A 14,370-nucleotide genomic window follows, 5' to 3' on the forward strand; every position below is an offset into this window, starting at 1 on the left:
AAACAAACAAACTTTGAAGAAAAAAAAAAGGCACTGTACACTACATAAAAAAGAGATTCCTCCTAAAAACTATTTATTTGTACTAGTAGAAAGAATATGTTTCGTATAACTATATTCAAATGACAGAACTGAAACTGAATCTTTTATTTCTAGTGGAATACTGTTCATAATTTTACTCCAACGTATATGATAGAAAAAGCTGCTCTTTACGTGTGACAAATATCCGAGATAAGAGAAAAACGTGTAGATGACGACGTTGGATAAGCATGATAATAAGACGATTAATGACAAAGTACAAGTTGTGTTAGTCCTGTGGGTGCTAGATTATTTAAGTATTTTTACATGAAAACAGCAGTTTGGAGCTGACAAATTTGTCTCACTGTTAGCAACTGAGATTTAAGAAAAACTTCTTTAGTATTAAGTCTATTAAAATAAATTGACTTTATAGCTCTATTTTGTAAGATTTGAATTCTCTTTAAATTATAAGAAAAAGAATTAGCCCAAACGTAACAACTATAATGCATATAAGGATAAACAAGAGTAAAATAAAGGGTTCGCAAAACTTTTTGTGGAAGGAAATTTTTAAGTCTATACAAAATCCTAGCTCCTCTTGCAATGTTTTATAGATATTGAATTTAATTGTTCTTTCATTGACAATAATTCATCAATGATTACGCCTAAATATTTAAATTTTTGGACCCTACATAATAGATATCCATCAGCTGTTAAAGATAGTTTAGTGTTTGCATTTGTAATAAAAGAAAAAATTATATAAATCGTCTTTTTAATATTAATCAATAAAGGAATACTACTCGTATATTTTATAAGATCCTTCAACGCACTCTACATGATCTTAAAAAGGATTTCAATACTTAAAGCTAGGAACAATAAAACTGTATTATCTGCAAATGGTACTGTCAAACAATCTTTCATCAAATTTCCTATATCCCCGGTATAAATGAGGTAAAGGAGTGGCCATAAAATTGGCCCCTGTGGAGTTCCACAAGTTATTAGGTGATCTCGTGATCTTTTTGGTCCAACTATAACGACCTGTGACCTATCTGATAGATATGACTCAATCCAACTAACAATCCACGGTGGAAATTTATAATTCTTTAACTTTCTAACTAAAAGATTAACTTTCTAACTAAAAGATTCTAGCTTTCTAACTTTCTAACTAAAAGATTATGGTTTATTGTATCAAATGCTTTCGACATGTCAATAAATAAAGCTGAGGTATAAAAACCCGCATCTAGAAAATCTTTCACTTTACAAATAAAATGGGTAATCGCGTGATCTGTCGACTGTCCTTTCCAAAATCCATATTAGCTAGGTGGTATTATTTTATTTTCTTCCGCAAATTTAATTATTTTATCATGCATTATTTTTTCAAAAATCTTCGAAATTACTGGTAAAATTGAAATAGGGCGGTAATTATTTATTTTTTCCTTATTTCCATACTTGTATAAAGGTATATTACGGCTTTTCTTTAGACCTTTTGGAACAATTCCCTTTTGAAAAGACAAACTGATTAAAGAAAATCAAAATATGAGATATCACCGGCAAAACATGTTTTAGAACCCGTTTCGACATGTGATCAATTCCAGGAGCCTCTGATAGTCCCAAAGAATTCAATATCTCCTCCAAATCATTTGTGGAAACCGGTTCAAAAACAAAATGCTTCCATCATTATCAAAATTTGAAGAAATTTTACTTCCGTCTTCTATGTCAATATCATTATCAAATAGTGATGGAATATTTTGACTAATTTCAGTAAAATATTTACAAAAACTATCAGCAATATATCGATAATTTCCTATTATTTCCCAATTCATGTTAACTATTTCCTTAGAGATCTCAATACCTCATTATGTTCATTTGGCCTCAAAATTCGATTAATAATTTTCCATGTTGAAGATATATCATTCTTTGCAAGTTCAAAGGCATTAAAAGAATAATTCTTCTTGGCATCTCGGTTTTTTCTTATTAACAACATTTTGATAACTAACATAAATATTTAGATTTTCATTCGACGGTTTCTTCGACATTCTACTGTAAAGCTTGTTTCTTAATTGTATCATGTTTTGTAATTCCTTTGTTAACCACGGAGGTTTAAAATTATTTTTCGATCTATTCTCATGTGGTCCTTCAATCTTACAACACTTGTGAATTGCTTCACGAATCTTATCAGAAAATTAAACATAACCTATTTCAGGGTCATTCTGACTCAAAACATCGCTCCATTCTTGTTTTCTTAAAGGATCTTTTAATTTATTTAAATTTGGTTCATTGAAAACAAATATTTTCTCTTCAATTTTATGCTGGTCATTTGGATGTGGTGATAAACCGCTAAATAAAACTGTTACAAATGCATGGAGATGATCTGAACCTAGCGCAATTAGCACATTTGATGATTTCAGCCGGTCACAAATATCTGTGTTATATAATTCTTCTGGGGATGTTAATCGACGGGAAAAAACTAAATGATAGCATAGTTGTTAAAAGCCCGCATTCATATTATTTCCTAGCTCCAATAAATTATGGTTGAAATCTCCCATTAGCATACACGACTTTTTACGCGACCCTAAATTCTGACAAAGACTCTCAAAATGCTGAGACGTTTCCGTGGGGTTAGAACTAGGTGTCCTGTAAATAATAGCAATCAAAATTTCAACATCATACTTTTTTACATTAACAACAAAAGACTCAAACCAACCTTCAACCCAGACACCTAAAGTATCTTCTACAGTTACAGAAATATCATTCCGCACATAAATTCCTAATCCACCTTAGCTTGCTCCGATTTTGAATACTTCCCTTGCAACTGTTGGGCTTTTAAATCCGACTTCAACTGGGGGGGGGGGGGTTCTACTACTGTCCCAAAATATTAACATCCACAATGTTAGACTCGGACACCGATCGTAGACCTAGTTTGTTTGTTATTAAGTCTAACACATTATTTATGGGATGCCTTGTTGTTTCATTCAGACCAGGTAGGTGGTAAATAACTACGTAGGAAGACTTACTACCTTGTTGCATTTCATCGAAGTCATACTACAGGTTTGACAATGCTTGTGCTAAGAAATCGACTTTAGACTCCATACTTTTAAGTTCCAACATAACGGATGAATAAACAGTTTGTGTTATTTTCTCAAGGTCATCTTGTGAGAGTTTGACCTTACCGAGCTACTCTGCTATATTTTTCTTAGCAATATCCCTAATTGAGTCATTAGCCTGCGAAATCTCCGCTCTGAGTTCAGAAATCTCAAGCCGCAGTTCCTTCTCAATTCCAAGGCTAGCAGCAGTTTCCATGTAAGAGTTTGGATTTTTATTCAGGTCAGCCATTACTTTTTTGATGGATGCATGTTTACTAGCACCGCATGCCTGTTTGTTAGTTTCAAATTTCATCATATTTTCAATCGTAACAGTTGCTGTTTTACGATCCCCGTACTTGATCACTAGAAATTTCTTTTCGGGACTAAGAACACTAAGTATCCTTATTGGCCACTATAGAAATCCAGGTAACCGAGCGAAAGCCAGATCTCCCGACTTCATTTTTTTCCTTTTTCCCCCTTCTTTCTTCTTTTTCTCTTCCCTTCCTTCTCTTTTCTTTCACTGTAATCTTTATTATTGCCAAACTGTCATACCGCACTTGGATATCGTATGAAATTATCTCAATTTAAGAAAGCCAAAAGTTCAATTAATGCATTGGACAGAAACTCCAGTCAATTCAATTTATCCAGTGACGTCAAACATTCCACTAAGTTACAGATACTGAATAAATATTTTAATAGTTTATAAGACGTAAAAGTGCTCTCACTATTTCGTAACTACTGAAAGAATTCAGTGTCTAATTAAATCAGAATAAAATCCTTTACCGACAACTGGTTCAAAACTGGGATTAATCCTTTTTAAAAGAATGGATAGATCTTAACTGTTCAAAGACTGTTAAGATCTATCCTTCGACCCTAGGATTGATCTTCGACCCTAGTCGAAGTATATTCATTTAAATGAATTCAAGAAGCTTGAAATATGTGAAAATTAGAATTTCCTTGCGGCAGCTTTACAAAGATAGTAAAATTTTTATACTTATCAAACGTCTATTTGAACAGGGGCGTCGTTTGAGAGTGGCAAGGGGGCAGTTGCCCCCCCCCCCAATAATGTGGAGAAAAAATATTATACATCCCATGCCCTTTGACTATCCAGATATGGACCCCTCTTGTCCCCCCCTACCCAATAAAAATACTGGAGATTCGCCCCTGTATTTAAGTAAACAAAACTGTTTATAGTAGTTTCATGGAGATTTGACTATGCAAATAATGATTACAATTTTGGGCTTATTTGAAGTCTGTGTCGCAATTAATAATACTTGTTTGGTTCTGTCTACTGAAGCAGGACAATTACTTTTACTCTAGAGTTTTCCTTATCCTTTATCTAAAAGTTTTGTTCTACCTTCATGTTATTATCTCAACCTATGCATAACCTAATTTGAAGCCCTTCTTTCATTTGTGTTCCTAAAAAATGACAATCTTGCAATCTTTGTTTCTCTCTCGTCCATTTTCAAGTAAACTAACCAAAACTGAATCACTGAAAAGAGCTGGTAGGTTTAGAAAAGAAGCTTAAAAGAAGCGTTTAAATGTATTCTAATTTATAAAATAAAAAACAAACAAGCTATATCTCCAGAAAAACTCGATCACGGACTGACTGAATCCCCTTCAGTCGGCAGAATTTCGGTGGCAGTTGACAACTGACAGGTGACAGTTAAAATTTTGATTTTTCTTTCAGAATTTGGAAGGAACAGAAGTAGCACTGACTGTGACCCACGAAGACTTGGGAATGGAAATTTATTTCGCTCTAGATCAGCTTCTTCTTTAAAAGGGATTGGAGATGTAACCTCTCAAGAAGACAAACTGACTATCTTGGCCCAACTGTTTTGGATTGCCGTTTGTTTACTACAGTCTGATTTTGAGCATGAATTTCTTTTAGCTATTAAGCTACTTCAAAAAGTTCTTGAAAAATTTCCGTTAGATCGACCAGATTGTAGGGATAAGGTAGGCTTTCTGTTCTATTACCGTTAGATATAATATTTTCTTATATATTCTGTTAGAAAGAAATTTCTGTTCGATAAACCGTATTGTTGGGGTAAGGCAGACTTTCTCTTCTATTTTAACCATTGCAATATTTAATAGTTGTGATTGATAGATTAGCCACTAGTTTTTCGTCTTTTTAATTTTTGAAACAAATTTTCGAAAAAAAAAAGATTCGTCTAAACCAAATGAAAAAAAAATATTGTACTAATAATGGGGTCAAATGTATAATACTTCACCGTTTATTAAAACTCTTATTTATGTTTTCTGGAAATCAGCCAAGTGAAATCGTAATCTATTTTTCGTTTTTTAAAGATAAAAAAAATGAAATAACATTAAAAAAATAGAAATATCATTTCATTTTGAAGTGGGAAAAAAAATGCTTAAAATTAGGTAACTAAGCTGTTTTTACCCTTCTAAATTTAATTAAAGAGATTGTTAATATGGTCAGTTTTTGGTATGGCTGAAATACCAAGGACAGTGAAAGTGGAATCGGATATTTTTTTTGAAACTGTCTCAACACCATATATACCAAAAAATTAGGAAATACTAGGGAAGTCAATTCTTAGAACATCAAGTTTTCCAGTAATGAATATGAAATGGGTCTCGGGGACAGAAAATGTTTTATTAACTCAAAGTCAACAAGCAGGCTTAACCCAACCACGGACTGGGAAAACCAGGTCTAGTTCTTAATGAGAAAGACGTTCGTACGAAGTTACACGATTTTCGGTGGTAAGAGGTCATGAATTTAATTAAAGGGAACGTCGGTGAAAAACTAGCACACAATAAGCCTAAAATACATAGCACCTAAAAGGTTAAAAAAGTATAGCTTTCCTTTAAAGATGTAGATATCGTTGGAACCTTGAATTTTGACGTACGAAATCCAGCGTTGTCAGATTTATCTAATTAGTTTGCTTATTTGTTTTTACCGTTCAGTGTGGCAACACTGACGAAACTTTGTACTACGATAAAAACCTTATATGATTGAAAAACAAAAGAAAAAACTTAGAAATTCATGGTCTTGAGGTATTAACAGAGCTAAGATTTACACAAAGTTCTAAGTGGTTTTACAGGAATAACTGGAGTAGAGCTAATTTTGCCCTTTATATTACTACGTTGTCCGCTTTATTGGGTTCTATAAAAGTTCCTTACCAATTGCTTCAAGTTACTGACCGTTTCTCAAATGATAAGTAGTCTCTAAATGACTATTATGATAAAATAATTTGGTGCTTAAAACAAGCAGAGGTGACTGCCGTTCCTCTAGAAAAGATTAAAGTTAAAAATAGAAAACCAGAATGGGTTTTGGACCCAGAGTTAAAAGTTGTACAGAATAAAGCTAAGTTTTGGCTAAGAATATGGATGTCTTGCGGTGGGCCAAATCGAGGATTTTTCTTCGATCTGAAGCAAAGTAACAAGCATGCTTATAAAAAACGTTTAAGGCAGTCTAGGGTATCTGTTTTTGATCTTCCTGCGTCGAGAAAGGAGTGGTCTCATGTTATGAATATGGATAAGCTTAGTAGGGAGTTTTCTGCAAGTCCTATAGCAGTTCAAACTTGGATGTTATATTATAATGATGTTTTTAGCAATGTGAACCGTGAAGTTGAAAAGCTTTTCAGTAACTTTCTCGAGTTGTGGTTGCCTAATCATATTTCTCAGAGTAATGTATTACCAGTTTCTACTGTTTATATTGGTTAAGCTATTAAGAACATGCAATCTAGCTCTGTTGATCAAGACGGAATTTTGTCTTATCATTTAAAAGTAGTTTGTCCAACTTTAATAGATCACCTTCAGCTACTATTTCAGATTTGTTTATCTGCTTCTATGCTTCCCAATAGTTTTCTCTTTGTCACAGTCGTTTTGGTTTTGAACCATGCAAAGACTTTGTCAGAGTGTACTTCTTATCGACCAAATACTGTTTCATGCAATCTTAGCAAAATTTTTGAATATATTCGTCTCTTTTTTATTTCAAAAAGTGCTGACTTTGGTGAACACCAGATTTGCTTTCAAAATAGGCTTGGATCTCAGAATGCACATAGTGTTCTCTCTTCCCTTCTGTTGCACTCTGCTAATAATCCATATCTCCTTCATATCTTTACACTTGATCTTTCAAAAGCGTTCGATAGTATAGTCCACTCACATGCACTCTATTCCCTTTTTTCTAACAATATTAACCTTTCTATTGTTGTTTTGTTACGGTATTCGTATTCTAACTCTTATTCGGGTAAAATGTAATGGAGTAGTTTCTGATTCAAAGGTGTTTCTTCAGCGTGGGGTCCGTCAAGGTGGTGTGCTTCCTTCAGCTATTTTTAAGTTATGTATTGCTCCTATCCATTCATCCTTGCCTTCGACTTTCATTTCTGATGGAATTGATGTCTCGTATCTTGCTTATGCGGACGATATTCTCCTTGTCAGTCGTTCTAGGGCTGGACTCTCACATTCTTTCAGCTGGATCTCAGACTAGTTCAGACGGATTGGGCTTATGTTGAACGTTGATAAGTGCGAATATACTTCATTTAGTTCGAGTGCGAGTTTCCCTCTTAACTGTGGTTTTTTCTCTATTTCCTGGGTCTCTTATTTTTGGTGGCTTGGTCTTACTAATAATCTCAAAACACTTCGGGCTCTGACAGTTTCTAATGCAAAAAAAAAAAAAAAAATCAGATAGGATATTAAAAAATTTCTGCAAATTGAGGGAGGTAAAAAAGAACCGCACGTTGGAAATTATATTCTTCATTTTGCAATAATTCTATTCTTTTTTTTTTCTGGTTTTCTTCCAATTCTGAAGCCTGAAGATCTGAATTCTATCCGGACTTATTATTTTAAATTTTCTCGGTACCTTTTGTGCCTCCCTCCGTGGTTCCGGAACCAGCATCTAATATCGTGATTCGGCCTCCCTGATTTATGGGAAAAAGTGACTGTGCTTGCGGGAAAGCTGTCGTTGTCTGCAGGTCTTACTGCGCACCATAATTTACGTCGTTTTATGTAAATAATTCTTAAGTGTGCGAGTTTGCTTTTTTGTTGTTGTTTTTTTTTTTTTTTTTTTTTTTTTTTTTTTTTTTTTTTTTTTTTGTTCTTGATGTACTCTACTTCTTTTTTATAGTGGGTAATAAATAAATTACTATTATTATTAAGATGGGTTGAGGGGACAAAAAATATTTTCATTTTGATGTTCTTAATACTGTAAGTGAAGTCTCAAATTACGACGATTTGTTTGTTTTCGTTTTTCACCCGCGCAATTAAATGCTATTGGTGAGAAAATAAGTTAAGCGTTTGATCATAAAACAAGCAGACATATAGCACTTACTTTCGTTCCATGCACCCTCCCCTCATTTCCTCTACCAGTCCCCTAAAAAAATGATATTTTCACAATTTTCTAATAATTCCTTGAATGTTCTGTGTAATTCTTATGTGTTGTTTCCTTTTTTCAACCTATGCCAGCCCCCTCCCCAAATATTGGCACACTGTTATAAAAATTTGTGTGCATGTTACTTCTAGAAAATACTAAAAGTATACATAAAAGTTTTCGAAAAAGGAAATAATGACTTGTAAAATTTGTATAATTTGGGGTTTTCGAGATCAAAATTTGCCTAAAATATAATTTTGAACCTAAAATCCATGTTCTTAGTGAAAATAGGGGGCCATATAAAAATGTTAACTTTTTCATCTTCTACAAAAAGGGTAATACTACCTACTGAGGGCAAAATTGAAAGCAAGAGTAGGGACTGATGGTCAGTCATCGATTTTAGCAAGGGAGTTGTAATTTGCGGTACCGTTATAGTGGACTAATTACTTCCACTACAAGGGCTATGATTCAATCTTAAATTCTTCATTGGCAAAGTTTTGCTAGGGTATGACCAAAAAAAAAAAAAAAAAATAGCCGAGAAATTTCACTTGTATAAAAGGAAACCAAAAAAGGAAAGAACTGCTTCCTTTTCTTGAACCTTCACAGTATTCGCAAAATACTCGAGTGTCGGCTAGGCTTTCACTATCCTCGAAGTTTTCAGCGTTTTTTTTAGCATTTTCTCGAAGGAAAATTTGGTTTTTCGAGACCTCCTCAAAGATTCACGTTCGTAAATAGATAAATCTTAACATACCATTAATTTTCGTTAACTTTATTTTTCGGGGATGTTTCGGAGAACCCAATTTTCTTATGGGAAAAATTCAGGGCAGTGGTGTCACTTAAAGACAGTTTAGGGAAAGGAGGGCTAGATGTATTTTTCATTTTGTTGGGTAAGGGGGAATTTTTAGTTGATTTTAATTTTTCAATGAAAATACCAAAAAATAGTTTTTAGTGAAAGCATCCCCTAAGATTAGTGTATTTTAAAATCTAGGGAGGGGGTCAGAAAAGTATCGGGGGTACAACCCCTTCTACTCTCCCTTCCCAATTGACGCCACTGTTTCGAGGATAGGGTAGGCAGTTTCCGAGTTTTGAGTAAGAAGTGTACATGTCGAATTACCGTCGCTGCTAACATTTAATTAAATTTAAAGATAAAGGTTATTTGAGCTTATAGTAGTAGGCCAATCTAATATTTTGTAAATCGTTTAATGATTTTCATCCATTCCTCCAGTTACTTTATTTCTCTTCTTTCTCTCTCTTTTTTCTCTTCTTTCTCTTTTTGATAATTGGGCTTCTATGCTTCTACGTTGTTTTATTTACTCGGTGAAGTCAATAAAGTTTGAACAAGAAAGTTTTTATTTTTTTATCTTGCACATATTGCTCATATATGTTACACAACTGTTTAAATTTGCTATAGAGGTTAAAGGTTGCTATAGAAGTTAAAGTCTGTTGTATGCTGGAGATGGCCTGATAAATGGAATGCTTTGCTCCTTAAATTAATAGAAAGAAATGTCTTTGAAGTTTTCGGGAAAATCTGTGTGATACCTGTTTTAATTGATGTTATTGATTATTATTGGTGGTTATATGGTTTTACAAGCACATAGATTGTTGTTTTTTTCGTGGGGTGATTTGAAATTTGAGCCAATAGTTGATTTATTATCAGTTTTACTATTTTTATTGTTATTCTTTTTTCTTTTTTCTTCAGCTTTTTTTTTAGCTGTGGCAAATACGTACATAGGAGTTTTTTCTATGGGTTGAGTTTTCCTTTTGTTGCCTTTTTTATTACTTGATTAGAGATGAATAAATGCAGTGATTTTGTTTGCAATATTTAAAAAAGACTTGCCCTTAACCGTTCCTCCTTAACCTAACCGTTCCTCCTTAACCTTGTATTATCATTTTGTTACAGAAAAATAAACTATGCTTGATTTTTAAACTATAGAAGAGGCCTTCAATATTATTTTGAAAATGTACTTACTGTGTTACTATTGGATTTTTCACAGCCATTAACCACTAATAGTAGAAATAATTCAAACATGATACCTACTAGAAAAGTTTTCTCTTCTCCAGGTTGAAAATATCTGTTACATTTTTTATTTTTTTTTAGGTTGAAAAACTTCTAGTACATTTAAAATGGATCAACTTTCCTGGAGTTATCTCTTTGCTCTTAAAAGGTTTGACGAATCCTAACACATATGAAGCAACCATCGGAGCTGTTTCCTCAATGTGCAAACTACTAAACGTTTCAGTTGTCGATCCCAGTGGGGGTTCTGGCTTTGCCTTTTGTGTTATGGCACTACTTCCGTATATGTTGGCACATTATGAAGATGCAAATGATTTATGCGTTAAAAGTGCTGAAAGTATCGCCCAGGTAGGTCTCTGTTCGTTGTATTAGTTAGGTGAACTCAAGTTCATTATATCAAATAGGTGAGCTCACGTCCATTATGTGATTTCACTTTCATTGTATATATTAGGTGAGCTCTCGTTCCTTGTATCTATTAGGTGAGTTTACGTTCATTGTATCTATTAGGTGAACTCACGTTCATTGTATCTACTAGGTGAGATTAGGTTGATTGAATCTATTAGGTGAGCTTACATTCATCGTATCTGGTAGATAGATAGATAAATGGATATATATTCATTTCGACAAAATACTATCACAAGCCCTGAAGGGCCGAATTCGAATTTCGAAGTCCATGAAAAAACAAATAAACAAGAAAATCATAACAAAAGCACAACAACTAAAAAATTGGTAAACAATGCAAAATAAATAAATAAATAAATATCGGAATGCTATATGATTCCTTTGTCACTTATATTAAAAACTACAAAATGGCAACTAGTTAAAAAGATAAAAACTGATAAAGCTGAAAAAATAAATAATATATATTCATTAACAAATGTTTAAAAAATAACATAAAAAGGGGACATGAAAAAAGAGTAAAAAAAAAACAAAGGTATTTCTTTTTTATCATGCAAGAGTTAAGATAAAATTTATGTTCAAATTACAAACTGTTTATTATGTGAGTAAAAAAAGGGATAAAAGATTCATTGTGCCACGGAGTCGCAGAGAGAATGGGGGATCATCTGGGAATAGGCTGGGACACAGTTCGTGGAGGACAATTTCTACCAGGTACATGGTATTCAGGGAAAAGGTTCGCAGTACGGGGGTTCAAAAGTGCCAACTTACCAAAACGGAGGCACAAATTATTTCTTCTTCTCTCGAGCGTCTCTAGTTTTGAAACATTTAACAAGTACAGATATGGTATCTTGCCCTCTTTAAAAATAATTCTTTGAGCTCTCTTTTGGACATTTTCAATTTTTTGTGTTGCGTCATTTGAGAAGTCAGGGTGTCACACAGGACAGGCATTCTCTAATATGGGACGCATAAAAGAAATGTATACCTGTAGTAAATGTGATTGGGGGCAACTGAATTTATTTAGAAGTTTAAGGAGGGAAAGCGAGGAGTTTGCTTGTTGTAGGATATTATTTATATGGGCATCCCATTTCAAATTGGAAGAAATTGTAACACCAAGGAGTTTAAGAGATGTAACAGAGGTTTGAGGAGGAATAGGAGCAAGAAAAAGGGGAGGGGATTTAAGGAAACTTACTGAGACTATTGCGGATTTAGAAGGGTTAACTGTCATGTCAAGGGAAGAGGCCTCACAGCCAATATCTTGGAGTATGCCTATTGGGTTACTAAAGATGTTTTTATGACATATCTCTAAAACTGTCAAGTCATCGACAAATTTCCACCTATTGTCATAAAGGGTGTTAACCATAAGAGAAAAAAGGAGAGGGCCTAGAATAGTCCCCTGAGGAATGCCATTAAATATGGGGAGATGATCTGAGAAACAATTTAGATAATTAACTGCTTGAGATCTATTAGAGAGAAAAGAGGCAACGAGCTTAACAAGGAAAGTTTCAATGTGGAATTCATTTATAAGTTTATCTATGAGTAAATTGTGGTTAATCAAATCGAAAGCTTTTTGAAGATCTATAAAAATCAGATTAAGCCAAGTGTTAGGTTTTTCAAGTTATTTACCCACGGTATCAACAAGATGGATCAGGTAATGAGAGTTTGACGTGGATTTGAGATTACCAAACTGTCTAAGATCAATGAGGGGGGGGGGGACTTTCATCTTAAGCCAGTCTGCGAGAAAACTTTCATACAATTTTGAAAAAATTGAGGTGAGGGTAATAGGATGAATGCCATCAAAGCCAGGCTTCCCATTTTTCTTTTTGATTGGGGTAATAAAGCCCCAATCCAAACCTAAGTATCTATTAGGTGAGCTTACGTTCATTGTATCTATTAGGTGAGCTCACGTTCCTTATATCTATTAGGTGAGCTCACGTTCATTGTATCTATTAGGTGAGCTCAGGTTGATTGAATCTATTAGGTGAGCTTACGTTAATTGTATCTATTAGGTGACCTCACGTTCATTGTATCTATTAGGTGAGCTAAGGTTGATTGAATCTATTAGGTGAGCTTATGTTCATTGTATCTATTAGGTGAGCTCACGTTCATTGTATCTATTAGGTGAGCTCACGTTCATTGTATCTTTAGGTGAGCTCACGTTCATTGTATCTTTAGGTGAGCTCAGGTTGATTGAATCTAATAGGCAAGCTCTTGTTCATTGTATCCATTAGGTGAGCTACGTTCATTGTGTTTTTTAGGTGAGCTCATGTTCATTGTATCTTCAGGTGAGCTCAGGCTGATTGAATCTATTAGGCCAGCTCATGTTCATTGTTTCTACTAGGTGAGCTCACGTTTATTGTATATATTAGGTGAGCTGACGTCCATTGTATCTATGAGGTGAGCTCAGGTTGATTGAATCTATTTGGTGAGCTTACGTGCATTGTATCTATGAGGTGAGGTCAGGTTGATTGAATCTAATAGGTGAGCTCACGTTCATTGTATCGATTAGGTGAGCTCACGCTCATTGTATCTTTAAGTGAGCCCACGTTCATTGTATATTTAGGCGAGCTCAGGCTGATTGAATCTATTTGGTGAGCTTACGTGCATTGTATCTATGAGTTGAACTCAGGTTGCTTGGATATATTAGGCGAGCTCAAGTTCATTGTATCTATTAGGTGAGCTCACGTTCATTGTATCTATTGGGTGAGCTCACGTTCATTGTATATTTAGGCGAGCTCAGGCTGATTGAATCTATTTGGTGAGCTTACGTGCATTGTATCTATGAGTTGAACTCAGGTTGCTTGGATATATTAGGCGAGCTCAAGTTCATTGTATCTATTAGGTGAGCTCACGTTCATTGTATCTATTGGGTGAGCTCACGTTCATTGTATATTTAGGCGAGCTCAGGCTGATTGAATCTATTTGGTGAGCTTACGTGCATTGTATCTATTAGGTGAGCTGACGTTCATTGCATCTATTAGGTGAGCTCACGTTCATTGTATCTTAGGTGAGCTCAGGTTGATTGAATCTATTAGGTAACCTCACGTTCATTGTATCTATTATGTGAGCTTAGGTTTATTGAATCTATTAGGTGAGCTTACGCTCGTTATATCAATTAGGTGAGCTGGAGTTCATTGTATCTATTGGTTGAACTTACTTTGGCAACATCTTAGCTCAGTTTTAAAGAGGGTTCATCAAAATAGCAAAAAAATGATGTATTTTAAAACATTTTCAGAAATTATAGAAAAAATTATGCTTAAATGGGATTTAGACAAAGTGGGCTGGATCTTGATGGTGGTTCAGAGCATGTTTTCATTTATCTAATGATGAACTGGGTCATGTCTCGGTGGATAATTGGAACAATCTTGCTCTAGTGGCCCAGGAAATTGATTAATGTTAAGAGCTTCTCTTTTTACGCAGAAAGTATTTATGTAACATATGTAAGGGTTACTCACTTTCTTTATTGATTTAATAAAAAATCAAAAAACTATTTTTTTTAACTGAATGTAAGGAGCAACATTAAAGTTTAAAAC

At 34.1% G+C, this 14,370-nt stretch overlaps 1 protein-coding gene across 1 annotated transcript in view; it reads left to right on the top strand.

The window, feature by feature from the left end:
• fry (microtubule binding protein furry) overlaps positions 1 to 14,370 on the top strand; it is a 303,691-nt gene that overhangs the window by 191,450 nt on the left and 97,871 nt on the right. Inside the window, exons 32-33 of the mRNA XM_089104145.1 lie at positions 4,786 to 5,051; positions 10,526 to 10,789. Coding sequence (XP_088960271.1) covers positions 4,786 to 5,051; positions 10,526 to 10,789 — 530 coding nt within the window. The remainder of the gene's footprint in view (positions 1 to 4,785; positions 5,052 to 10,525; positions 10,790 to 14,370) is intronic.

Source organism: Artemia sp. Qi Xiang Cuo, chromosome 18, assembly GCF_049724085.1.
Source record: "Artemia sp. Qi Xiang Cuo chromosome 18, ASM4972408v1, whole genome shotgun sequence".
Lineage (NCBI taxonomy): Eukaryota > Metazoa > Arthropoda > Branchiopoda > Anostraca > Artemiidae > Artemia > Artemia sp. Qi Xiang Cuo.